Raw genomic sequence first — 27,427 nt, forward strand, 5'->3', positions numbered from 1 at the left:
TGTTTTTGTTGTATTTTTTTCCATTTTTAAAAGTGCTTGCTAAAATTTAATTTTGTTCTTTATATTTCCTGTTTTATTTTTTTCTAAAAATACATCAGATTACTTATTTTTTATATGAAGATGAGTAGTGAGAACAATTACCCAGTGGAATGGCTCGCCTTCAGAAGTTGTGGGTGCTCCCCATTCAAGAAGAGCCATGATGCAGTGGTTAGAGTGCAGTACAGCAGGCTATTTCTGCTGGCTACCTGCTATTTGGCAGTTCAAATCCTACAGGCTCAAGATTGACTTAGCCTTCCATCCTTCCGAGGTGGGTAAAATGAGGACCCAAATTGTTGGGGGCAATATGCTGACTCTGGAAACCACTTAGAGAGGGCTGAAAAGCACTGTGAAGCGGTATATAAGTCTAAGTGACAGCACTATTGCTAAGAGGCTTGACAGCCATTTATCTGAAATGGTATAGGGTCTCCTGCTTGAACAGGGGTTGAATTAGACTCCCAAAGTCCCTTTCAACTCTGATATTCTGTTACTCTGTTAAGATTACAAGAATAGAATTGCTACTGTGACTTAATGTGCCATCACAGAACTTTTGATCACAAAATGTAGGTTTTAATTTTCTAACAATAAAACTCAACAAATTGTGACAAATTTTACAGGATGCTAAAGAGTTGATTTATAAAGGTGAAAAAATAGCCCATGAATATACATGTGCACTGGAGAGTATGCACTGGTTTCCCATATTTTAAATATTTCCTTTTGAATATGGCCTGCAATATATGAATTTCACTCAAACATCTGATAAGTTATAAAGTAGTGGTACTTTACTGTGATTAAGCAATAATTATGAACAAACATCTTGTAACCTTAGAATTGTTTTTATCTTGTAACAATTGTTAAAAATAAATCTCACAATTATGAATATAGGTGATCATTTGTTAAAATAAAGCACAGACACTATTGCCATCTAAAATTTGTTTTGCATAGATACAGAAAGTATAGGATTAGGACAGAAATAAGTTCATATATTGCTGTGTGTTTGGCCATGTGCATATGTATATATCACCGTCTTTCCATTAAGAAATCATGTGGAATTAGAAGAAACATTGATTTAGTTGGGAAAGTTTCTTTGTTTTCAAGTAGAAAGAAAAGAATTGAGAATATGAGTCACAAAAAAATGTATTTATCTTAGATCAAAACTGTTAAACTAATAAAATTTCACATCAAAAAGTGCAGTGTTCAGATTTGCTTTACAATACAAAAATCTCATACTGCAATGTTTTTCCACCTCAAACTCCCTTTGTTCCAGATGCTGTTCACATTCTTTCAGTAAGTTTGCACTGACTTTATCTTAAATCTGAAAAACATTATATTTAAAGTTCATCTTTTGTTGTGCTTAATTTGGTTGCATGTTCTTCAACAAATTTGCTCAAGTTCTCCAAATCTCTTTCCCCAGTTTCAAATTTAATTGGATTCTTCTTGCTATTGCTAGGAGCAAAATAGATGGTGGGGAAACCTTCTACTTTATAACTGTCATTTGTGACATCGTTAGCAGTTGCATCCATTTTAGCAATTATTAAATTTTTCTGTTTTTTGTATTTTTTACCCAATTCCATATAGATGGGCTCTAGTTTCTTGCAATGCCCACACCAGGGAGCGTAGAACTCTATAAGAACATCTGAATTTGGATCCATTACTATGGATTCAAAAGTTTTACCAACTACAATCTTTACTGGACCTTTGTTATTTTTTGGTATTGGCTGGGATTTCACAATGGGCTTTAGTTTACCTACAAAAGAAATAGAAAAGCATTGTTATACCAACACCATACCCATGATATTCCTACTTACAAAATTACAGTCCCCACGTTAGTATTTTTACTGGCTCTTTAAATCAAATACAAAACACTTTTACCTTATCATCAGAACATACAGGTGTTCCTCAACTCATGACCAGTCACTTAGCAATCATTCAAAGTTAGGACACAATCCTCCAATAGCTACTTACAATTCAGTTTCAAAGGTATGACTCCTGCAGTGTCCTCCTGCTAACTATTTCTCCCTCCATCCTGCCCTGCTGGGTTTCCACAGGTATTCAGCTTGCTTTGCCACCCACCGGTTCCACACAGTCCTTTCCAACCACTTCCACCAATCACTCACTTAGCTTTTACTGTAGATCTCCTGAAAATGCCACAGATTGCATTGGGGGAAAATAGCAAACTGGTCCATTCCTAGGCGAGATAGCCTGATCCAAGAAATAAGGCCCATTTTTCAAGCAGCCTACAAACATTATCTAGCAATAAAGCCTAGGACAGTGATGGCTAACCTTTTCCACATTATGTGCCAAAAATGCGCTTGCGTGCCTGCACCCATGATGCAATGCATGCGTGATTCCCTCCACCCCGTGCATGTGTGCACACCACTGCGCATGGGTGTGCAATCCCCCCGCATGCCACATGCGTGCCAATGCACATCTCCCCTGTGCATGCACAGCAGATACCACACAATTAGCTGGCTGGCAGGGGGGAGGGCGTGCACATGTGCAGTGGGGCTCTTCCGGGCAACCTCTTGTATGCTGGCAGAAGTGGCTCTGCATGCCAGTTCTGGCAAGCGTGCCATAGGTTTGCCAGGCCTAGGTTGTCAATGGAGAAGGTTATTGTTCTTCCAAAATGCCTTTCTATCTAGCCTAGGTGCTCTAGAAGCTGTAAGGAAAATAAAGCTGGGAAGAGCTTTGTTGCACCTTCATTTTCCCTCTTGCAGATTCTGGACTTCCTTTTTAGCCTGGGCATACAGAAGCTGCAGGGGGAAAAAAGATTGGAAATCTTTGTCCCATCTTTGTTTCCTCTGCAGCTTTTAGTGTGCAGGTACTCAACTGTATACCTAAATCCAAGACCGTTTACCTTTTTTGAACGACAAAACAAATTCTCTAAGTATATCAGAATCAAATTCTTCTGGTTCCATGGCATATTTTTTTCCGGCTTCATCAAATATAGCGACATTAACATCTTCTCCACTGTCAACTAATCCCAAATCTTTTATTTCTGAAGAGTAGTCTTCTTCATCAGCAATTGCAAAAGTATATTCTGGAAAGTCCTTAGCCACCTCTAAAACTTTATTTCGCCAATACTGGGTAGCTGGAAGTACCAAACAGATCATTTATAGATTAGTAATGATATTACACTAAATCTTTTAAGAAAATTACTTTATAGTTATACCTACCAACACGATAGTCAAAGCTGAAGTCTACCGTATAATAAACAATTACTAAGGGCTTCTTAGCATATCTCTTAGCATCATTAGCAGTCTTGCGATGACCAACAAGAGGAAGGGCATGTTTCACCACATGGTTTTTCACTTCTGCAACATCAGTAGATTCCTGTTTTACAGCAACAAAAACTCTTACAAGAGGCTTCATTATGGAGAATATTCATACACAAATCCTAACAGAGAACTGAAAAACTTTATATTTTATGTGGTTATTCATTTACAAAAGCTGAATGAAAAAAGTGTTAACTGAAAAATCTTCAAAGAAGATTTAGCCCCAAGGGTCCCTTCTTTCAATCCATAGAAATCTTTCCTTGAACTTCAATTGCCATACAATACTAAACTTTTAAAATATCTATCATTATCTATAAATCTTTTTAAACAGTCTTTTTTTTTGTAGAAAGAGAGCAGTTGGAAAGAAACCTACCCCATCCAAATATAGAGTTAAACTTAAATTAGTCAGAAATGTAATTCAAGAAAAAGCGACTGAAAATAAGAGGGCTTTCAACCTTTTCTGAAAGCATACTTTAATTAATTAAAGTTTAATTAAAATCCATGCCAAAATTGAGCATTAAAGGCCATAAAATATTTTATGGTTTGTACTGACCACATTGAATATTCTGGATTTCATGATTTGTTAACTTTGGGGTATGTTTATATGCATGCATATCAGTGTGTTATAATTTAAGTTTATGATTACAGGTATACAATCCCATTAGATATTTGCATTCAGCTTCCCAAACACAAGAAAGACCAACATGAAACAGTAAGCCTGCATTATTTGCAGGCTTGGTCAGCTGAAAGAAATACTTCTATAGTTCTAAAAATTAATCTGGAATATCACAAATCAGGGAATACAAAACAATTTGTGAAAGGAGTAAGGCAGATCTGGTTCTAATATAGACTTATAATAGCTACTCACTTTTATATCCAAAATATATACTGAGGCCTCATATTTTGATTGAAATTTTTCAGGCTGCATGATCACCAGTTTCCCAGAATGTACTTTCAGGAAGTTTGATATTTCACTGCTAAAAGTATGGTAGAATTTGTAATCTTCTCTCAAGCTGTTAGCTGAAAAGGTAAACCCAAAGCATTACAGAAAAATTAAGAAGATTCTGAAGTTTGAAAAATCTGAATACTTTGCACATAATTTCTTTTTCCCGGGGTTTATTAAAAGATTGACAATACAGAGAAATACTACAATAAAACTTTTTTCTACATTTATCTTATTTTAATTTCTGTTCTGCATGAGGTTTACCAATGCAGGTCTGAAGTTCCACATTATGACATCATCAAAGCTTTAATTAGGACAAGTAAAATAATTAATTAAAATATTAATAAATAATATTTAACTTTTTAAAAATAAAAATAATTGAGAACCAGTTTGATCTGATGTTTAAGGCACCAAGCAAGAAACCAGGAGAATGCAAATTCTAGTCTCACTTTAGGCTGAAAACCAGTTAAGTAGCCTTGGGCCAGTCATTCCCTTTTAGCTTATCACAGAATTGCTGTTGTGAGCAAATAGGAGGAGGAAGGGGTATTAGATATGTTTGCTACCTTGAGTTGTTTATAACAAGGTAGGATACAGGAAGTCATTGACTTAATGACCACAATTGAGCCCAAATTCTTTGTTGCTAATGGAGACATTTGTTAAGTGAGTTTTTCCCATTTTGCAGCACTTCTTGCCAGAGTTGTTAAATGAATCAATGTAGTTGTGAAGTTAGCAACATGCTGCTAAGTGAATCTGGTTTCTCCATTGACTTTGCTTGTCAGAAGGTTGCAAAAAGTGATCACATGATCCAAGGACACTGCAACCATCATAAATATGAACCAGTTGTCAAGCATCTGAATTTTGATCACATGATCATACAAAAGATGTAACTGAAAAATGGTCATAAATCACTTTTTTCAGTGCTGTTATAACTTTGAACGGTCACTAAATGAATTGTTGCAGATTGAAGACTATCTGTAATTGAATAAATCCTCATATTTCACATTATCTGCATTTGTTTAAATTCACACCTAGTTCTGTGTGTTTCTTGCCTTCTCCTTTATCTCATTTTTTTCCAATATGTGTACAGTATTACGTTTTCCTTTGGAAAAAAAAAACAGGAAAATTATGTTGCCCCATTTTAGTAAAATAGCAACAGGTTATTAACTGAAGTGACAGTCCTTTGAGACTTAACGTGGCACTGCAATTATAAAAGATGAAGACTGCATGGTAGTATTTAATTTTCATATTTACAGTTTGTAGAATATTTTTCTATTACTCTGCATTCATAGAAACCTTTATAAAGTAATTTCTATGTCCTAACACTGAACAATATTTTCAACTTTACAATAAAAATGTACCTGCATCTTGATAGATTTGATAAGCTGGATCTTTGCTTTCCTTAAAAACACCAATAATAATGACATCATCTCCATCTTTCAGAAATTCTTGTACTTGTTTAATGGCCTGGATTTGTTTGGATGGAGGGCCACTCTGTTCTATCATGTAATCAACAATCCCTGAAAACAAACATAGTCTCTCATCATTGTCTAGAAAAGCATTCATTTAGTATCATCTTATGACTGAAAAAACAAAGTTCACCATACCATACTTTTCTCTCGGTCCATTATAGACAAAAGATTTGCCCTTGCGGAAGATCTTAAGAGAAGGGTATCCAGACACATCAAATCTCTTTGCAAGTTCTGTTTCAGCAATAGCATCAACTTTTGCTAGAGGGATAGGAGGAATACGCTTGCTAAGCTCCTTAGCTGCTTTTTCATATTCTGGAGCTAATCTTTTGCAATGCCCACACCTATATCAGAAGAAAGACAGAAAGAAATTAAAGAGAGAAAAATTCTATTAAAAAAGTTTCCAAAACTTTTCTGTGAATTTTCTAAGCACAATGAAAAGGAAAAAAAGCATTTCAGGTAAAAGTTAAAACAAGATTTTGTCCATTTTTAAAAAGAAAAATGTTACTGTTATCTTTTTAGGTAAAAGTTATTTAAATGTATATTTCGATATAATAGTGTTAGAAATTATTATTTATATAGCAGTTTGTAATTGGTCGTGGGTGTAAATATACACAGTATTTATGGAAGTGGTATGTTGCCTGTTGTTGCCATGTTATTTCATATCTGCCCTGAAGAAACCATAACTTGTATAATATTTATATTATACATGGTATTTGATGAAATATGCGTGACCATACATTTATGTAAGCTATACCCCTGAATGAAGGGCTGAACGTTACATTACAACCTCAACTTTTTACTTTTACACAACAGTATATACTAGCCATTTCTATAACAACAAACCTTTCTAATTACCAAAAATAAAACCAACATTTTTTTTTATTGCAAGCACAAAATCCAGAAGCAATTTCCAAATAGAAACAAAGTTAAATATATTCTTTTCTTTGGATAAAAGAATCAATTTAACCATCTCTGCCTCTTCTTGCTGTGGGAAATAATATATGCTTCTATTTACTCATTGCTCTTTATCATAATTTATATTAAGAGAATTCCTTATATTATTTCATTTGTTTAATCCTAAAAGAAGAAAACACCTTTTCTAGTTTACAAAATTTAAAATTATTCAACTATTATATATAAAGGAAAAATAATTTCATTTTAAGCCCAGAACCCAAAATTTGAATTTTTATTCAATTATATATATATATAATGGATTCAAATCTCTCCCTCAAGTATATCATCCTGGAATACATCTTTTTCTTCACTTATTTTCATTTAATCAATAGTATTTGGAAATTACTCAGGGTTACACAAAAGGACATAAAACATGCACTTACAAACTTATTTTATACATAGTTTTCTTTCAATACATATATCAAACTCATAAAAATCCATCCTAATTACATCATTAAATTTAAATCACTCCCTCCACCTTATAGAATGAATCTTTTTCTTCTCAGGGGTGTCTATCAAGTCTGTTTTCGTCAAGAAATTCCTAGACTAATTAATATCCATGAAAAAGGAGTCCCAAAGTTGTTCTGTAAAACATTGTAAATCAACTTAAAGCATTACCTTGTAGAATAAAGTCTTCTCTGAGATATCTATCACATCTTTTTTCTCTCCAAAGATTCTCAACCTTCTTAGTATCCATGAAGCAAAAATCCCAAACTTGATCTCTTAAAAATTGTGAATTTACTTGGCACTTGTTTCAGTTGCACTGGGAGGGTTATTTTCGAACCATCATTGTAATAGAAGCTGGTGTCAGATTTATATTCTAAAGGTACAATTAAGTTATTTGAATTGTCCAGTATTTGTGGAATTGTCACAATGGGTTGATAATTTTCTACACCTAACTGTGACTCTTGTTCTTTTAAAATATCTGTATGGTATCTTTAGTCCCTAACTAATTTATTGTATAAATCAGGGGTCCCCAACCTTTTGGACTTCAGGGAGCACCAAACTCATAATTTTAAATCCTGGGGACCACTAATATGAATTTTGACTGATGGTGGCTTGCTGACATTGGTGGGTCGGTGGGTGGCTGGGAGGGAGGAAGGGAGGGAGAATCTGATCTAACCTCTCTTTCCCTCCCCTCTTATGTGACTGGCTGGGCATGGCTTGTATGTAAATATTTATATAAATATTGATTTTTTTTTATAAAAAAGAGCAACTTTTACCCAAAATCAGGCAAAGCAGGCAGGCAGAATGAGTTGCTTACAGAATCACAGATTTATTCAGAGATCTGTGAGATCGACTAACTGAGCCTGTCACATAAAATTTGCTTGCAAGCAAACCCATAAAATTAGCTAGCAAGCAAACTCACAAAATTAACTCACAACACACCATGTATGTAAATATTGAATTTTTTATTAAAAAAAGAGCAACTTTTACCCAAAATCAGGCAAAGCAAGCAGGCAGATTGAGTTGCTCACAGAATCATTCAGAGATCTAGCTATCTGCCAATGGCTACCTGAGTCTGTCACATAAAATTTGCTTGCAGTGAGTCTGCACTGAATAATAGAAGCTTCAGTCCTAAGAAGATCTAAAGACTAGCTAGAAAGCAAGAAATGTAACGATTTCCTGCTTTCTAGCTAATCTAAATCTCCTGGCACAGCAGAACAGCTGATGGTCGGGGGGGAAAAAGGAAAAATAGCAACTTAGCAGGCAAGCTTGATGGCATGGTAAGGAGTGAGTTCATGGGGAGGGTTCCTGTGGGCGATGTGTTCGGCACAGCCTTTTGTTCCCGCATAGCCTGGATTAATTGCTTTGGTGGGTGCTCTGGGGGTGACATTTCTCTGCGGACCACCAAAATTTTCTCACGGACCACCAGTGGGCCAAGGCCCACAAGTTGGTGACCGCTGGTATAAATGATTTTCTGTATGGACCTTTCAAATATTTCTTTGACAATAATGTCCAGTTCAGAGTTAAACATCTTTGTAGCTCCCTTTAGTGGTCAAAGAATGAAATTTATTTATTCCTTTTTCAAGCCAATCAAGAGTTCATGAAAATTGGAATATTTCAACCACCCAAATCAAAACATCACAGGGCTACAGATTATTTTAAAAATAGTAAATCAAGACCACAACTTTTATCCTTATATTTTTCCATAAAATTTCAAAAGAAAAAAAATACTCCATGCTTCCTTATTTTAGCTGCCTCCAGAAACCCTCTTCCTTGTCATTTAATGGCACAGAGCTTCAAAAAGGAGTAATAAGCTGTGACTAAAGAGAACTTCTTTTAGCTAATATGTAATCTCATTAATTGATCAAGAAATGAAGGGCACAGCTTATTGTCTGTTTGAAAAATAAATTCTGAAACTGCTATTTTAGGCAACAATGAAATTATTTCAGCCCCGCCACCCCAGCTTCAGCTCACCGGCTGTTTTGAAGCATGGCTTCTAAAGCTGCTTGCAGATTGTTGGTTATCGGAAGATCTTGAGGGATGATTCTAGGACTCTCCCTAATCCAGGAGAGTCAGATAAACAAAAGGAAAGCCTGTTCCTTCTGTTGTTAAGCTGGAAAAATGACAGTCCGGAGAGAGGAGATTCTCTGGGCATATCAGGTGTCCGCCATATCTTCACTGGAAGTAGATATGCAGCAGATTTAAGAGAGCTTCATGCTCAAGTAGATGTGCAACTGATATGAAAAATATGAATTTATCCTCAATGGGCTATTTTTCAATACTAAATTCAGATAACAGCATGGTTTCCAGGGAGGAATGCGACATATATATATAATTTGTTTTCTTAAGTTTTCGCGGGTACTTACATGTATGGTATTCAGCTTTGTTCGGGTATTTTCCCACGTCATTATAGTTGTGCTTTAAAAGCACAACTATAATGACGTGGGAAAATACCCGAACAAAGCTAAATACCATATATATAATTTGCATCAACATTTAATTGACCAAAATAACTTTGAATTTTCATAGCAAGCCCATAAGTTGATCGTTACAAAAAGCAGAAGATATTGTAGATTCAGGTTCACCATCATATTCTGATGTCCTGCCATTATGCTGGGCAAGAAGGAGGGTTGGCATACTTGGGATTTTTCCACTACTGCTGTACATTTGAGAATTAGAAAGGATGACTGTTTTTAGAGATAAGACGGACACCTTCCCAGCAGTGGTGGGATTCAATTTTTTTTACTACCAGTTCTGTGGGCGTAGCTTGGTGGGCGTGGCAGGGGAAGCATACTGTAAAATCTCCAGTCAGGGGAAGGATACTATAAAATCTCCAGTCAGAGGTGGTATTTGCTGGTTCTCTGAACTACTCAAAATTTCTGCTACCGGTTCTCCAGAACTGGTCAGAACCTGCTGAATACCACCTCTGCTTCCCAGCCAGTTTTTGCCAGGTTCCAAGGCCATCACGCCCTAAGTATGAATTGTTATGTGTCTAACACCTCTGCATTCTCAAAACATCTTCTCAATATCACATTGGCTGCTGGTGGACTGGCCAGGGGGATTAGGATTGGAAAGAATTGCTTTTCTTTTGCATGGAAACTTCAATTCTACTTGACTTTACTGCAACCAGTTTCTTTCAGTAAAATCCTTTTTGATTCAATAGATTCAAGTGTCTTACTTTCTGGAGTGGGCGGAGGCGACTGGGGCAGCCCTGACATTAAGCGGAATCTGCAATAGTGGTCAACACAGAGAAAGCTACCACTCTACTATGGGGACCATGGAGATCACGTACACAATGTCAAAGCAGAGACCAGGAGGAAGCCGAATGCTGGGAGAGGAGAGCCTTCTCCAAAAATCCTCCCAGACTGGACCTTTCTGAATGTATGGAGCTTGGAGGCCTGGGGGACTCCCTGAGACCCAGTGATTCATAGATGTCGGGAAGGACTGAGGAGGGCCAGGGGAATATGGCAGCTGCAGAACCCCACAACAGGAACGGCAACCAGACCTGGAAGAGCTCAAAGTTGAGGAGGAAGGTGGAGAACCGCCCATGCTAATCAGCTGATGAAGCAATCACATGATGAATGCCTTCCACACCCTCAAGGCTCAGGAGCCCCTTGCCAAGACCACTGTAACCAAGGTCTAGAAGACTCAAGTGGAAGACAAGGATGTTAGGGCATTGCCACCACACCAGGTACTTCGGAACCCTGCCACTGTGGCTGTAGGCACAGGAGCAGCACTGAGGGGTACCATCAGGACTACAACTCCGGCCAGAGCTGCCCAGGTGAAGGTGATGAAGTTTGATGGAGACTCCCAGCAACTGGGGTTCTTGGCCCACGTCCTGACCCATATGTAGGAATACGGTCCAAAATACCTACTGAAGGTGCCAAGGTGATGACTGTCCCCTGGCGCTCCAAGGAATAGTCTTGCTGGATGGTCACACTTCACAATGAAAATGCCCCTGAACTAAGGGATTTCAATTGCTTTGTGGCAGTGCTCTGGTGCCAATTTGAGGACATGGCTGGCTGCATTTCATTGTGAAGTGTGACCATCCAGCGAGCGGCAATTCCTTGGAGGGATCGCATCAAAATCATCCACCAGGCCGTAGAGGAAAAGACTGAAGAATTCCATGACTTGGTATGCAAGTTCAACGAGTCTCAACAGTTGTTTCAAGGATGGGATGAATGATGACATTTAGAACTCCTGCATCTGCAGAGCCCCCCACAAACCCTGCACGACTCGTGTGTCCTGTCCGAAGTGGAAATCAACCAAGGTCGCAACAAGTATTGGCCAGGGCACGGATGAAAAAAAGAAAAGAAAACTGGCAAAGCCACCGAATCCAGTCTCATTCAACTGCTTGCTTCAAGTGCAGGCAAGAAGGACACAGAGCAACAGAGTGCAAAACTGGGTGACCTGCCAAGAAAACCACCCCTGACCCTACCGGGAAAGGTGCTAAAACTGCCACAGCAATCCTCAGAATTGGTGCTGAAAGGGATGAAGTTGAGTTCACCCCGTCTCCCAAAAGTGGCAGGGGATCTCCAACCCTACCAACTGAAGACCAGAGAACTGTTATGTGTCTTAGCACTTCAGAATTCTTAAAACATCTTCTCACATCACATTGGCTGTTGGTGGACTGGCCGGGGTGTGTGTGTGTTAGGATCTGGAAACTGAAAAAATTGCTTTTCTTTTGCATGGAAACTTCAGATTCTGCTTGACTTTACTGCAACCAGTTTCCCTCAGTAAAAATCCTTTTTGATTCAATTCAATGGATCCAAGAGTCTTGTTTTCCTGAAGGGGCTGCCTGGGCAGGTCTAACAATAGAGCTTTGAAATATTAGCTGCTTTAAGGTTTTCAATGTATAAGTCAGATTTAAAAAAAAAACTGCAGGATTTTAAAATTTAAATGAACTACTTACCGTGACATAAATGACCATGAAAATGGTATCTATGAAGAACAAACTTGTGTAGCTTTTGATGTTCTGCCAAAGGGGTGTGTGTGTGTGTTATGACATGCATGATAAAATATTCTGTTTTTTCTTACCATGGAGCATAGAATTCAACCAGAATTATGTCTGCTTCATTCACTGTTTCATCAAAGTTCTCTTTTGTTAAAACCAATGTAGCTTCAGGAGGGGGGACCCACTCAGGTTGTGAAACTTCTTTTACTTTTGCCACAATTTCTAAAAACACAATATGAAGAGACTCATTTTTATTTTTAATTAGTAAAATTTGTATCAGTTTAACAAGTGTAATTATCAGAAAAAGACAACTGTACACTACAGATAAATTGGAAATGAATCTTATTGCAGCAAAGTATGGGGCATTTTAATTAGGTCAGATTTCTAGCTGAAGAAATACTTCAACAAAGATGAAACTGATAATGAGAATCAAACTTGCATCTATTTATGAAGCTGTTTTGCCATCAGTTTTTGAATCAGGCAAAATGTGAAACAACTGACTTTCACCAAGCAGAAATCAAACCATAAAAAATATCATTTAGACATTTATTGCTGTTATCATCTTTGCAGTCACCATTTTGAGATGGTTGGAAAACTGACTCATAGGTCCTGCTCAAATACAAAGTGCATGATAGGAAAGAAAGCATGCAAATAAATTCTTATCCTGAACCAATATCTCATTCTAGATTTTCAAAAGTACAATATAATTGTATGGAAAAAATAAAATACTCTTCCCAGAATTGCTTGTAAAACTAATCCATAAGTGACTACTTGGCTGGTACTATAATGGAAAGTTTTCAGCAAATACAGGTTATGCTATAGAAATCCTTTGTACACCTAATGAGGCAGCAAAGCACCAGGAGCATCCTAATTCCAGGTTTTGTCCAAGAGACAATAAAGATTACTTAGTGCAACTATAGTTTGTATATCTTCCTCTGGGACACTAAAGAAGTATGTCTTTTTACACAATTCCCAGAAGCACAGCAAAAATGTTCTGATTCCTTGTGCATCTTCTAGCAAATCTACCCCTATAACAAATCAAATAATACATTGCCTTCTTTTAGTTTTTTTTAATCAAGGAAATCTTGTGCATTTGGAATAAATTTTATTTGGTGTCTAAATAAGCTACTACCTACCAGTTTCTGTTCTTGAACCATCATAATCTACGGGTTGTCCTTTCTTCAGAATTTTGATGGTTGGGTAACCACTAACATCAAAACGACTTGACAAACTAGAGGCTGATGTAGCATCTATTTTGGCAACAGGAATAGGTGGATCATTTTCTTTTAAAGTTTTGGCTATTTTTTCATATTCTGGAGCAAACTGCTTACAGTGCCCACACCTAAAGAAAATGAAAGAATAAACTTGACAGGAGTTTGTTGCTTCTACACAAAATTTAGAAATTTTAGATTGAAGACAGAAGCAATTTTATCTTAATACTACGTCTAGCTAGATTGCACTCTGATCACATAGAAGGAAATAATGAGGTTGGTGATAGAAGTAATTAGAAAACTAAGGATCATTGACTACAATGTTGTGGGTCCAGCATAAATGAAACCATTCACCCGAATATATGTTACAGTTTTATTTATTTCTAATTTTAGAATTTATTTTCTAATACTTTTTATACATCTTTGCAGACTCAGGCAATAAATATATAAAAACAAAACCTAACATGTTGTCAATCTGACTTTTGGATGAGATTTTTTTCATAGGACAGAAGTCCCTACTAGTCTCACCTCTCATAAGCTGGAATTCATAACAATTTGAAGAGGAATATTCTGGATTTGCTGGTTCTAGTTTAATAAGCCAGTTCAGTTTCAGAATTAAGTCACTTAGGATTTTAAACATCAAAGTTCATTCTCTGAAATGTACCCAGAGGCCTACTGACTCTCACCAGTCCACATGTAAGCCAAGGTATTTTAAACAGCAATACAGATATTCACTTACCACATATAGTTATCCTAGTGCTGAAAATAGTCATTTATGACCAGTCCTTATACTTACTATTGCAGCGTCCTTGTGGTTATGAGATCAAAATTCGGATACCTCACAAGCAGCATGTATTTTTTTATTGTTGCAGCATCGCAGGGTCATGGTGATCATTATTTATAACCATCCCAGGTGGCATCCCACAAAGTCAATGGGGAAACTAGATTTGCTTAACAAATATGTGATTCGTTTAATAACTGCTGTGATTTTTTTTTAATCATAGCAAAACAAGGTTTTAAAATTGGGTGTTAACTCATTTAACCATATCACTTAGCAATGTAAGTTCCAATTGCTACTATGGTCTTAAGGGAAGGGCTACTAATAAACCTAAATTGGTTTCAAAGATGAAAATGAAGAAACAAAAGCATCATACTTACCAGGGAGCATAAAACTCCAGAAGTACAGTATCTTTGCCTTCAACAAAACTATCAAAGTTTGCATCATTCAACACTAAAACACCATTCTCTTCTTCTACTTCTGAATTGTCTTCTTCATCATCATCAGTTTCCTCACTGGCAACAGAATCTAATTTAAAGGAATACAGATTTCTTGTATCTATAAGTTCTGCATTACAATGCACATGAAATGCACTGCTACCAACCTATTCCAACAATACCCAAATGTTTAGAATGGATCATAAGTGACTATGCAAACAAATGTCAAATATTTTTCCCAACCATAGTTCTTCAATACTTCAATTATACAGTGGTGCTCTTCATGCAGTCTTGCACAGCTTCTGAATTCCTAATGCTGAAGCAGCTCCTGATTGTTGCTACCTTGGAACTTATTAAGGATCTGGAAAGCCTTAATTTTATCTAGCATTTGGCAAATTATGCATTTTTATGTGAAGTCTAGTACAAAATAAGTGCAAAATATGTTTTTGGGGAGGAAATTATGAAACCAGGGTCAACATTCAACAAACTGCATATCAAAAATGTTGGTCACTTTCTAAAGTAGGGAATCTGTCATTTTATATGTTTTAACCTACAACTTCCACAATTAGTATTAATAGCTGAGACTTCTTTAGGAACTGTAAATCAATACATCAGAAAGGCTAAATTATTGATGAAATGCTTCATTAACAAATATGCCTTCAGATAATGCCATTGAACAAAGTTTCCAAAGATTCGCAAATTCAAGCTGTTAAAACAGGGTGTTCAGCCTTTCTGGAAAAATTATGAGCTCAACAGATTTTAAACTAATTTTAAATCCTTCCAAAATAGTCAAAACCACCTGTTTCAGACTTAAACAATCTCTTCAAAATTCAAAACCATATTCCACATTGCTAAATTCAATTTATCATTAATATGTGAAAGGAAAAAACTCCAGTCTACCTTAGCCACAACGTATCTTGACAGGTATTTACAAAGTGACATTTTTCAGAAGTTCTTAAATAATACTTCATAAATCACAATAAAGAGATTTATTTTGCCTCCTTCAACAGATGAAATTAAACACAATGTTGGAATGAATTAGGGGGAAAATGTTTATTACTTTAAATCAATACACATTCTATCTCAGATTACAATTTGCCTGTGCAAAGTGAACTAATTGCAGGGTTAGGCAGATTTAATTACATATGGCTAAATCAACATAATTTAAAGAAAACAAACATACCATCCCAAGAGATCTAATTTGTATGCCACAACAAATAACCAGCACATCCTAGCATAAACTTGCTTATTGTGTAGCAGAAAATTTTGTTTCCACAGCATGCAAAAGCTGAGGCAGTTAGGCATATAGATGTGCTCTCTCACCTTGTTTTGTCCCTCTGCATTCACATACAAACACAAGGACAGTCACCATTTACTAATAACTATCTGGCATGCTTTATAACTGCTTTTCCTGCTTGTGAGTGTCAATGACTGAATTTGAGATCTTTTACATTAAAAAATGCTTTCTACCTTTAAAATAAAAAGCTAGTTTTTTTTTCATGTGCATTCTCTAGAAAGGCTATGGGAACAAAAAATGGATGAAATATTTCATTAGCTGGAAGAGGGAATAACTCAGTGAAGTGATTCTAAGCCTAGAGAAAGGTTTTATGTTTTTTTTTCTCGACATAAACGCTTACCTCCCTCTTCTTCCTCCTCCTCTTGGCACCTGGCTAGTAAAGCAAGCTGCGCCAATGCTAGGATAAGTGTTAGCAGGCATGCTCTTCTGACGTTCATTGCAGCAACAACGTCCTCGTTGGCATCCAATTCTTTTCAGCAACACGCCTCCCTTTTGCCTCTTCTCTTAAGAAAAGAAAGCCTCTTCTTCCCAGAAGGCGAATTTACAGGAAGTCGTGCTCCCTGATTGGCTAGGAAAGCAGTGAGACTCCTGAATAGTCAACCAATCCAAGAGAGACGTATGTTGAAAAGAATGAAAGTTGTGTTTTTAAGAAGTGATTTTCAGCGGCGGAGGAGGGGGGGAAATCAGTTTCTGAAAGCGGAGCGTCCCCTGTGCTTACGGCGAATCTTCTGTCTGCAAGAAGAAAGTATGGCGGACACACAAAAGAAAGCCCAATGAAGTGTGTCACTGTATGCTCAGCATGTGCGAATTTTTTTTTAAAACTTCAAAATTCCACTGAGGTGCTCCTCACGGATTGGCTCTCCTGGAAACTACCAATCAAGACTTGCCACTCATTTGGAAAGGCAAACAAAATCCTGGGGTGGAGCAAAAGAAAAGCGGACAAAGAAAATGGGGGCGTGGAGGGGTACGATTAGGCCGAAGGGGAAGACACTTCTCGCTGTTGGATTGGTCTGACTGTGAGGAACAGGAATAGTCATAGGGTGGGTGAGCCGTGGCCGCTTAGGCTGATCCACGTCAGTTGAGCAGATGGGTTCGTTTTAGTTAAATACTTCTAAATAGTATTAAGGCCTTGAAGTAGCCTTGGTAAGAAGAACATATGCGTTAATGTTATTAGACAGCAGAATAGAGTCATGTAACTACTGGCTTTTATTATTTCACAGGCTTATTGCAGAATTTTGGATGGAAAGATTACTGGAATATTCAGGATTGAGGCTTTTGTCTTTTAATATAAATACAGATCTCGAGGAATTGCAGAAAATGTAGGTTTGGATAACTATAACTGTTTATGAAAAGTTGAATAACCATCATGTAGGAACATTGTTTTTGAGCAACAATGTTACTTAGGAATGAACAGTTTTTTTTTCCTGTATAATACAATAACCTGTAACACTAGCTCCCCAAAATTGATGTTCATTCTTTTAAACTTTTTAAAAATAGTAGAGCACTATAATGAAGGAGAAAACATTAGAATATAGACTGGTTCATCTATTGCTGAGTGTATCATCTCAGTTGAATGAGAGACAAGCATATCCCCAAAAGTTGTTCTGTGAGAATAAGAATTTAATAGATTAATTAGGATATATCTTGGTTGAAAAACCAGTCCGTTGGCATTTTTCCTACTCTTCAATTTCAGTTGTAACTGGGATGTAGATGTGTTATTTAGCATTGTCTGTAATACAAAACCTCCCAAATGAAGGGAGATTAATGATAACAGCCTGTAAAGATACTGGTATTAGGAAAATGTCTTTTATGTATCTAGTTTACCAAATTATTTCTTTAAAATATTGTCTTTATCTGTCATATCATTCATAGCATTTACTTGAGTTTCTCTGACTTTATTCACTTCTGCTTATTTAAATATTGTTAGATGGCTAATACCAAAAGCTTGCTGTACCAAAGAATTAAGAAGAAAAACATGCAAATAGTCCTCAGTATACAACCATAATAGAATCTGCCCTTAATAATTGAATGTTGTAATGGTCATTAAGAAATCCCACAGTTGTTAGGTGCATCACTAGTTCGCCATGGGTGCAGTTTTACCAACAACCAAAATTAACTTCCAGTTTTTGGCAAAACTATTATAAAAGGTGATCAGGTGACCCCTAGATCCTGCAGATAGCCTTAAATACCGCAAAGGAGCTGAGTGCCTGAAGTTTGATCCCATGACTATGGAGGAGGCTTGACCGTTCAAACTTTGGAACCAGGTTGTACCTATTCCAAGATCAGTCCATTGTAACTTTGAATGCTTGCTAAGTAACCAATCATAAATAAACTTATTATGAATATATCCTATTTTGTGTTTCTATGTATTTTTGTTATCAGTTTTATATATTTGATACAATCAATTGACCTAATGAAGTTTCTACCTTAAATCAAGGGCTACCTGTAAAATGTTTGGAGAATAAAATGGTTTGCCTAGTTCTAGATTAGAGCAAACACTAAGCAGACTTCTTGGAAAAGTGGGTTTTGTAAGTGGAGGATCACCACTAAAAACAAATAGTCCCTAAACACTTTGAATACATTGATTTACACATAAAAATAAACAGGTAGGCAGAATAATGCAATATGGATTAGAATGATGTGTTCCTAGCTGGTTCCATTGTTTTGCTGATAAATTTTCTACCCATTGAAATGACTGAGTCAAAGACAATTCCTACCATGGTCAATATGCTAATCTAAATAAGCAATATCAAAGCACTGATTGCTAAAGCTAGCCCATATGTTGTGAATAGGTTGAGCACCAGACCAAATTGGTAAAAAAAATCATGTGTGCTGCAGAGAACATATGAACTTATTAGTTATAAAAATAACTTTGCAAGTAAGCATTAGGGAATTAAATATCACTCATGAACACCTTTACAGTAACAACTCACTATATCTTATTTATTTGTATCTTATTTTTTCAAATAACTCGCACAAACGTGGCTAACATCTTCCTCCTATTTACCCCACAACAACCCTTTGAGGTAGGTTGAGCTGAGAGAGAAACTGGTCCAAAGTTACTCAGCTGGCTTGGCTCTAGTCTCTACCAGACCATTGAAATAACCCCTGATCAATTGCCAGATTAAAATTGTTTTATCACTCTCACCTGAGCAAATTGCAAGTTGTAAGCTGTTCAAGTAATTTTATTCATTTATTTATATTTCATTTTTATTGTTTTTATAAATAACTCAAGGTCTAAAGAAGGACTAGAAGTCACAATGTCCTGGTTTCTAGCCTGATGCCTTAACTACTAAACAAAGCTGCCTTTTTCAATTGACTAATAATGGTTTTGTCAATGCCAATGGTGTTTTGGGGCTGCATGCAAAGAGCCAATTAGCAACTGTGGATACTAATTTTTGCTTTCTTTTGCCGTAGTCCTTCTAACTCTGTTCAGGTCTTCTTTTGTGTTTTTTAAAAATAGTTCTTTCACTTCTGCTTTCTTCAGGTATTTCCATGTCCACTATTCAGACTTTGTCTTTATCTGAAATAGAACCTCTCCAAGTATTAATTAGATCCAAGCTACTTGGCTTTCTAGAATCAACCAGAGGCTGCCCCTTGTTGAAACACTGATTAAATGTGTTACTTAAATATTATGAAAGCCTTACTGAAATATTATGAAAAAGATAAGAGCTGACACTATGTCCTAAAGAAAACAACAGATTAATAGGCTTCTCCTGATTGGTACTAGAACAAGAAGCCTTGCAAAGTACTTGGGTGTTGATAAACTTCTAGCGAGGACAAGAAAAGCTTTTAAATAAATGGAACCAGCATTTATAATAGAAGCATAGTTAATTTTCTGTTCTTTCTGTGATATTCTGAGAGCCTCCTATTTTTGGGTAAATTGATACCTGGACATTTGGTATTATAATGGACTGTTTGATCATCATACAAATGATCACTCAGCATAGATAAATGCAGGATATAAAATGAAACCAATCGAAATGCAAAAGAATAAATGCCAACTGGTAAAGCAAAATCTAAGATGGGTGTCGAACTCAAGGCCCGCGGGCCAGATGCATCATGTGCTGGCCTCGCCCCTGCCTGTTTAGCAAAGGGGGGGAAAGTCTTGATATGTCACGTGATGCTGCCATGACAATGCGAATTTGAACCCCTGTTCTAAGATAAGGAATCCTATATTACAGGTCCAAAGCTATTCCCTCTGAACTGCTGTTGCTAACAGTTTTATTGAAAGCATCAATCTTGAATTCCTGATGGAATCTAAAGAACATGAAGAAAGCAAAGACTGATTAATCAAACTACAACTATAACAGGTATAATGACATTTTAAGGCTCCAAAAGAGAAAAATTGTTATCACGTATACCAATTTGCAGAAACACATCTTACTTCCTGGTTATTTGCAGAGAAGCAAACCAAATAAAATAATTACATTTATGTGAATAAAATTAATAAAATCAGGGAAATTTAAAATTACTTTGGTGCTTTCCCCTCCTTCCCATTTTTCTCTGCTCATTGATTGTCAGCTCTTGTCAAAGCTTTTAGTGTTCTTTCTAGTTATTTCAGTAGTTCCTCCTAGAATGGACATTTTTTCCTTTTTAAAATTCAGAATTCAGTCACCTGAAAAGTGAGAGAAATTATCTAGAAAGAGCTGGCAAAGATTTGATGAGAGAGAAAAACCTCAGAAGAACAGATTAGACTATGAACCAGTATTTCACAAATAAATTTCTGATATATGACTTACTACCTTGATACCCGTGCTTCTCTACGAAACTACCATGTTTCTCACAAAATAAGTCCGGGCCTTATTTTTTTTTGACCCCTGAAAAAACGGCTAGGCCGTCTTTTCGGAGATGACTTAATTTCCTCCCCCACCTAGAGCGGCCCATACACACATACCTCACCGCGAGGCCGCTTCTATCGGCTGACGAAAGCTCCCCGAAGGCAGAGTCCCCAGCTGCTTCGGGGCGTAGCATGGCTGCCCATGTCCCCTCGCCTTTAGGCAGTCTAGGGCAATGGAAGCTCCCCAAGTGCAGTCACCAGCCACATCGATCGGCTAGTAGAAGCGGCATCGGGGCAAGCACACACACACACACACACACACACACACACACACACACACTCCCCTCGCCGCGAGGCTGCTTCTATCGGCCGACAAAAGCTCCCCAAAGGCAGAATCCCCAGCCGCTTCAGGGCGTGGCGTGGCTGCCCATGTCCCCTCGCCTTTAAGCAGTCTCTTTCGGGCAATGGAAGCTCCCCAAGTGCAGTCACCAGCCACTTCGGCTGATAGAAGCAGCCTTGCAGCGAGGGGAGTGTGTGTGTGCGCTCGCCCTGAGGCTGCTTCTACCGGCCGATTGAAGTGGCTGGTGACTGCACTTGGGGAGCTTCCATTGCCCAAAAGAGACTGCCTAAAGGTGAGGGGACACGAGCAGCCATGACATGCCCTGAAGCGGCTGGGGACTCTGCCTTCGGGAGCTTCTATTGGCGGATGTTCTATCGGTAGATCAGGGTATTCTAGCCTAGTCTACCTGCAGTGCACTCCTAAAGGCAAGTTTTCTCCCCACCCCCACCCCCGCCCTTCCCCCCCATTTCTCTTACCTCGTGTAGTTCTAACGAACGATGTGAGAAATGGCGGGGAAACGCATGATTTAAATAGGCCTAAATTTTGGGGGTGGGGCTTAATTTCACCTCATGCCTAGAAATCATGCTGGGCCTTCCTATTGGTGGAGGCCGTATTGTTGGAGAAACACGGTATGTGGATGGGCTTAGTTTATGGGGAGGAAAATAAGGGGGGGGGAATTGTGCCTCTGCCTAACAGCATCCATCGGTATTCATCTGGCGAGCATCCTGTTTGGAAACTGAAACAGTATTTGCTGTGTGAGCAAGGAGGAGACAGCAAGGAGCCTGGGCGTGGCTTAGCTCAACTATTCTATACTAAAACTGCTTGGTGCTGTGAAACTGAAACTCCTCTGTGTTTTGCATTTGGAACAGATTTCTTTTCAGGTGGGGAAGGGGAGTAGAACTCCTTAGCATCAGAGCGTGTTAATAATAATATATGAACTACTAATGCTCTGATGGTCATTTCGAAAAATCCTTTCTTAGTGAGCACCTAGAAGCTAAGAGGAACATACAAGCCAAATTTCAAGTTTGTAGGCTTTACAGTTCTGGAGATTTTGTGATGATGTGTGAGTGGTATTTCGCTTTTATATATACATACATACATACATACATACATACATACATACATACATACATACATACATACATATATATATATGACATATATTTAAATGAACTAAAAAGAGAACAGTCATAGTTTAAAAACAATCCTACTCTGTTACTCGTTCTTAATACAGCTATTCTGGTGATGATTGTGATACCGTTGTGTGATAGAAAGCCATCCTACATACTTTACTTCCATGACATGGTTGATGAAATAGTGCTGAATAATCCTCAGTAGAGGCTATAACAGGTAACAGATAATCAGAGTTGGAAGGGACCTTATAGGTAATCTAGATCAACCCCCTGCCCAAGCGGGAGATCCTACACCATTTCTGACAAATGGCAGTCCAATCTCTTCTTGAAGGTCTCAAGTGATGGCGCTCCCACAACTTCTGAGGGCAAGCTTTTCCATTGGTTGATTGTTCTCATTGTCAGAAAGTTTCTCCTTATTTCCAGGTTAAATCTCTCCTTGTTCAGTTTCCATCCATTATTCCTTGTCTGGCCTACAGGCACTTTAGAAAATAGCTTGACCCCTTCCTCTCTGTGGCAGCCCTTCAAATATTGGAAGACTGCTATCATGTCTCCCTCGGTCCTTCTCTTTCCTAGACTAGCCAAGCCCAGTTCCTGTAACTGTTCTTCATATGTTTTAGTCTCCAGTCCCCTAATCATCCTGGTTGCTCTTCTCTGCACTTTTTCTAGAGTCTCAACATCTTTTTTATAATGTGAACAAAACTGGATGCAGTACTCCAGGTGTGGTCTTACTAAGGCTTTATAGAGTGGTATTAGTTCCTCACTTGATCTTGATTGTATCCCTCTGTTAATGCAATTTAGGATTGCATTAGCTTTTTTGGCTGCTGCTGCACACTGCTGGCTCATATTTAGCTGGTTGTCTACTAAGACTCCAAGATCCCTCTCACAGTTACTATTATTGAGCCTGGTTTCACCCAGTCTACATGTGTACTTTTGGTTTTTCTTGCCTAAGTGTAGGACTTTACTTTTCTCTACATTGAATTTAATTTTGTTAGATATGGCCCAGTGTTCTAGTCTGTCAAGATATTTAAATATTGTGTTTGATCCTGTATTTTCTCAAGCAATCCTATTCAAAACATCTTCCCTGATTCAAGCATTTCTCCATAGTGATGCTTCATCCAATATTATTTTTCATTAAAAAAATATCCTTGTGTAGCAAGATGCTTTAGCTTTTGCATATTTGTTAGAATATTATATGACATCGTTTGAATTGATGAATAGGGTTTGAATATTTATTTATTTTTAAATATTTATGGTCCAGTTAAATAAAAGAAAAAACTTAATGGGTATGAATAAATATGTATATTACATTCATTGTTGCCTACACAGTAGAATGATTATATAAAAATTAATATTTTAATAATGTTTGGAAAGGTGTCAGAATTATCATTGAAAAGCTACAAAGGATGATTACAAAATCTTGTAACTGCAGTAGTTTATGCTGAGCATGGGAATGCATGGTCTCCAAATTGAAAACTGCAGTAAATTTAAATAGGTTAAAGTGAATAGACTTGAATTACATCATTGAAAATTGGTTATTAAATATAGTATGCGATTTAGCATAAAATTTGGCTAAAAACTAGGAAACTGGCAATCTTGTTGAGGTACAAAGCCAGATGGGTATTCTTGTGCTCAATAACCGACTCAGCCGCAAGAGAAGAAAATGGCAAATTTACTTTGAGGAGGAAACTCTCACCAGTAAAACCTGTAGGGATTAATCCAGGCTATTGCGAGGAGTCAAAATGGATTTAAAGTCCTACACATATATACAAAAAAAGAACAATGGAGTGTATATATAAATGATAAAAAACTAGAACAAGCAGAATTGTATGCCTCAATAAATGTTTATTAAAAACTGGAAAATGGATGAAGAAATTGTAAGTGATGGGTAATATATCGCATATTTGAACAAATGATGCTTGTCAGAAAAAGCAAAAATGACTAATAGTTACTATGCTGAAAACTTTTGGGAATTTTAAAGAGAGAATTTAATTTTCTTTGTTCAGTTGTTTTGGTTTTTTTGGTATGTCTTATCGGTTTCAAATAAGATTGGCATAGAAGTTGATATCTTTTATAAAGAAAGCGAGAAAAATACCAGTGATAGAATTGCTATCCTTAGTACTAAGACTCTGTAATGTGTGGAATGCAAAAATTTCACTTGACAAACGCAGCCGGGGGATGTAGCTCAGTGGTAGAGCGCGCGCTTCGCATGTGTGAGGTCCCGGGTTCAATCCCCGGCATCTCCAAAGATTTTTTTTTTTTTTTTTGCCAATTAACGAGTGCTTTGAAATAAGTCTTCAAAGTCTTTCAATGCGTTCAAGTTTTTACTTTTGTCTTCATGTTACAGACTTATTTCAAATACATTGTTTATATGATTGCAAAAACTTTGTCCTAATTTAGGCAAAATATTTTTCTGATGTCTGGAATGTAAACTTAGGGAGTTGTTTATAAACTGCAATTCACTCCTCCACAAAACTAGAGTTGCATTGACTGGGAATCAAACCTGGGCCTGCCACATTGTTGGTGAGAATTCTACCACCAAACCATCAATGCATATATGAAACCGTTTTACAGTTTCTTTTTGGAAAAATTTCTATGCATATTTCAGTAAGGTTACCATTATTTTAAGTTAATTTTGTATAAGATTATTCTCAGTTATAAAGTGTATGTTCTTGTAAACATATATAATAATAGAAATACATAAAAAGTGACATTAGGTAGAAATGAAGTACATATACTATTCTGTAGATTGTTAATACTTAAATGTACAGAGAAAAATGGCAGTCACAACAGCTGTAGCTTCTAATCAAATAAAATAATTTATTAATTTAAATGCACAGGGATTAAAAAAAACACCCAAAAAGGTAAATTGGATGTTGCTGGGCCCTAGAGCTGTCTGATCAAGTCCTGCAAGTCTGTTGGGTAGTTGAGCAGGAAGTAGGCCGTGGCCTACAAGCTGTAAAAGCCCTCTGTGTGCTGGTAAAGCCCTCTGTTCTGCCTGGTTTTTTGAATGGCTCTATGGGAAGCAGGCTGAGGCCTAGAAGCTGTAACAACTCCTCCGCCCACTGATAGTTTCTGCTGCCCAGCTTTAAGCTCCCCTGGGGGACTGAATGGTTGGGTTCAGCCAAAGTGGGGGAGGAAATAGATCTGGGAAGCCGATGGGGGTTGGGGGACATTACAACATCTCTGTGGTCAGTTGTAAGGATGAACAACCACAGGGCACTGCAGCAACTGTAACTTTGAAACTGGGTCTAAGCAGCTTAGTATGTATAATATAGCTTAGTATGTATAATATACTAAGCTGCTATAGTAAAGAAAAAGCATATTTAATAATACATATATTAACAGCAGTTAGAATTGTATTTGCTCAAAACTGGAAAAATGAAAAGATTCCGATAGAGGAAGAGGTGATTATGAAAATATTGAAATGTGCAGAAATGAGTAGATCAACATTGGCAATTAAAGAACAAGAAGAAGCAGAATATTATATGATATGGGATTTATTTTATAAATGGTTGGAAAATAAAATAAGAAGTTAAATGATATTATCATAATGATAAGATATATAAGGTTGAGAGGTTTGTAATATGAATGCAGTCTTAGTAAGAAATGTATACAAAATATAAATACTTGCACAAGATATATGTACCCAGTCGACACACTGTATAACTGAAAGATGGATTTGTTTTAAAATAAAAATTAAAAAATTCATTTAAAAAAAAGGGAGGGGGGTAGATCCAGGAAACTACAGACCTATCAGCCTGACCTCAATACTTGGGAAAATTCTGGAAAACATAATCAAGCAACAAATTAGCAAACTCGTTGTTGTTGTTGTTAGTTGCAAAGTCGTATCCGACCCATTGTGACCCCATGGACAACGTTCCTCCAGGCCTTTCTGTCCTCTACCATCATCAGGAGTCCATTTAAGCTCTCGCCTACTGCTTCAGTGACTCCATCCAAGCCACCTCATTCTCTGTCGTCCCCTTCTTCTTTTGCCCTCAACTTTTCCCAGCATTAGGCTCTTCTCCAATGAGTCCTTTCTTCTCATTAGGTGGTCGAAGTATTTGAGTTTCATCTTCAGGACCTGGCCTTCTAAAGAGCAGTCAGGGTTGATCTTCTCTAGAACTGACCGGTTTGATTGCCTTGCAGTCCAAGGGACTCGCAGGAGTTTTCTCCAGCACCATAGTTCAAAGGTCTCAGTTCTTTGGCACTTAGCCTTCCTTATGGTCCAACTTTCACAGCCATACATTGCAACTGGGAAAACCATAGTCTTGACTATACACACTTTTGTTGGCAGGTTGATGTCTCTGCTTTTTAGTATGCTGTCTAGATTTGCCAAAGCTTTCCTCCCAGCAAAGTGTTTTAATTTCTTGGCTGTAGTCCCCAACTGCGGTGAACATGGAGCTCAAGAAAATAAAATCTGTCACTACCTCCATTTCTTCTCCATCTATTTGCCAAAGATTAAGAGAGCTGGATGCCATGATCTTAGTTTTCTTAATGTTGAGTTTTAAGCCAACTTTTGCACTCTCCATTTTTCCCCCCGCATCAAGCTCTTTAGTTCCTCTATACTTTCTGCCTTCAGAGTGTTATCATCTGCATATCTGAGGTTGGGTGCTGTCTTACCTGAACACCATTTCTCCTTGTAGGCTAGATAGGTCAGGCATGGGTTGCTCAGTGTCCTAGCTGATTGGACTGAGTCTGTCAAAGGCTGATTAGCTTAGCTCCTCCCACTGCTTTATTCTGGGAGATGAACACACAAACAGAGGCGAGGCAGCTAGTCAAGGTTGCTCAGGTTTTATTTAAAGCTTCACGCACTTTAAATGTGACTGCTCAGCTCAGCCATGAGGCAACAGTTGTCCTGTTTGACAGCTCCTTTTATACTGAGCTGTCAAACTAGTGACCAATCAGGTTGTGGCTGGGCGCACCCTGCTGGAACGGACCAGAGGGAGAACTGAAGCCATAGCACTCCTTCCCATTTTGATAGTGCATGCGTATTCTTCGAGATAGGCTGGACGGCGGTGGATCCTTGTTGATATGCCAAGCGTTGGCTCTCTGGAAGCGGCCAGAATCGTTGAGGCTGGAGCTTCAGGAATCTGCACTGGGACCTCTGCTGGGACCTGCTGGATTGGTGGCTTCGCTGGAGACTGCTGGGTTTGCTTGGTGGTGTGTTACTGGCACAGTAGGCCCGGCTTCAGCTAGCGAGGGATTGTCTTCCTTCGGCAAAGGGGCCTCAGGCCTATAATTCCCTTGCCCCCTTAATTTATGAATATGACATCTTCATGACTGGCCGTACTCCAGCTCAACAATATACAAGCAAGGCCCTGTTACCCTTGTAACGGTGGCTGGTAGCCCTAGGGAGTTGCCTGTGAAGTTCCT

At 37.7% G+C, this 27,427-nt stretch overlaps 1 protein-coding gene, 1 long non-coding RNA gene and 1 other non-coding gene across 3 annotated transcripts in view; 2 read left to right on the forward strand and 1 right to left on the reverse strand.

Annotated features, from left to right (window-relative positions):
* Window positions 1-796: 796 nt before the first annotated feature.
* Window positions 797-16,591, reverse strand: PDIA4 (protein disulfide isomerase family A member 4). The gene is made up of 10 exons (XM_026681934.2): window positions 16,142-16,591; window positions 14,448-14,595; window positions 13,215-13,420; window positions 12,162-12,300; window positions 5,859-6,064; window positions 5,613-5,771; window positions 4,180-4,331; window positions 3,213-3,369; window positions 2,894-3,127; window positions 797-1,783 (listed from the first exon to the last, which is right to left on the reverse strand). Exons 1-10 carry the CDS (start codon window positions 16,236-16,238, stop codon window positions 1,368-1,370), a joined length of 1,914 nt encoding a protein of 637 aa, XP_026537719.1. The 5' UTR covers window positions 16,239-16,591; the 3' UTR covers window positions 797-1,367.
* Window positions 16,592-16,669: 78 nt separating this feature from the next.
* LOC148128935 (uncharacterized) overlaps window positions 16,670-27,427 on the forward strand; it is a 29,321-nt gene continuing 18,563 nt past the window's right edge. Inside the window, exons 1-2 of the long non-coding RNA XR_015746088.1 lie at window positions 16,670-16,944; window positions 19,986-20,114. This is a non-coding gene — a long non-coding RNA (uncharacterized LOC148128935). The remainder of the gene's footprint in view (window positions 16,945-19,985; window positions 20,115-27,427) is intronic.
* On the forward strand, window positions 24,226-24,297 carry TRNAA-CGC (transfer RNA alanine (anticodon CGC)). The gene has a single exon. It is a non-coding gene; the product is annotated as a tRNA-Ala (tRNA).

The sequence above is a fragment of the Notechis scutatus genome, chromosome Z (genome assembly GCF_049901735.1).
Source record: "Notechis scutatus isolate UNSWTSFEM ecotype Mainland chromosome Z, rNotScu1.2, whole genome shotgun sequence".
Lineage (NCBI taxonomy): Eukaryota > Metazoa > Chordata > Lepidosauria > Squamata > Elapidae > Notechis > Notechis scutatus.

What these genes read in the sequence shown, in the direction of transcription:
- PDIA4 (XM_026681934.2), bottom strand. Translation starts at nt 16,238, where the DNA reads ATGAACGTCAGAAGAGCATGCCTGCTAACACTTATCCTAGCATTGGCG. An exon ending in GGAGGAGGAAGAAGAGGGAG is followed by an intron (nt 14,596 to 16,141) that starts GTAAGCGTTTAT and finishes CCTTTAAATTAG; the next exon opens with ATTCTGTTGCCAGTGAGGAA. An exon ending in TCAAATCTATCAAGATGCAG is followed by an intron (nt 4,332 to 5,612) that starts GTACATTTTTAT and finishes TTACCTTTTCAG; the next exon opens with CTAACAGCTTGAGAGAAGAT.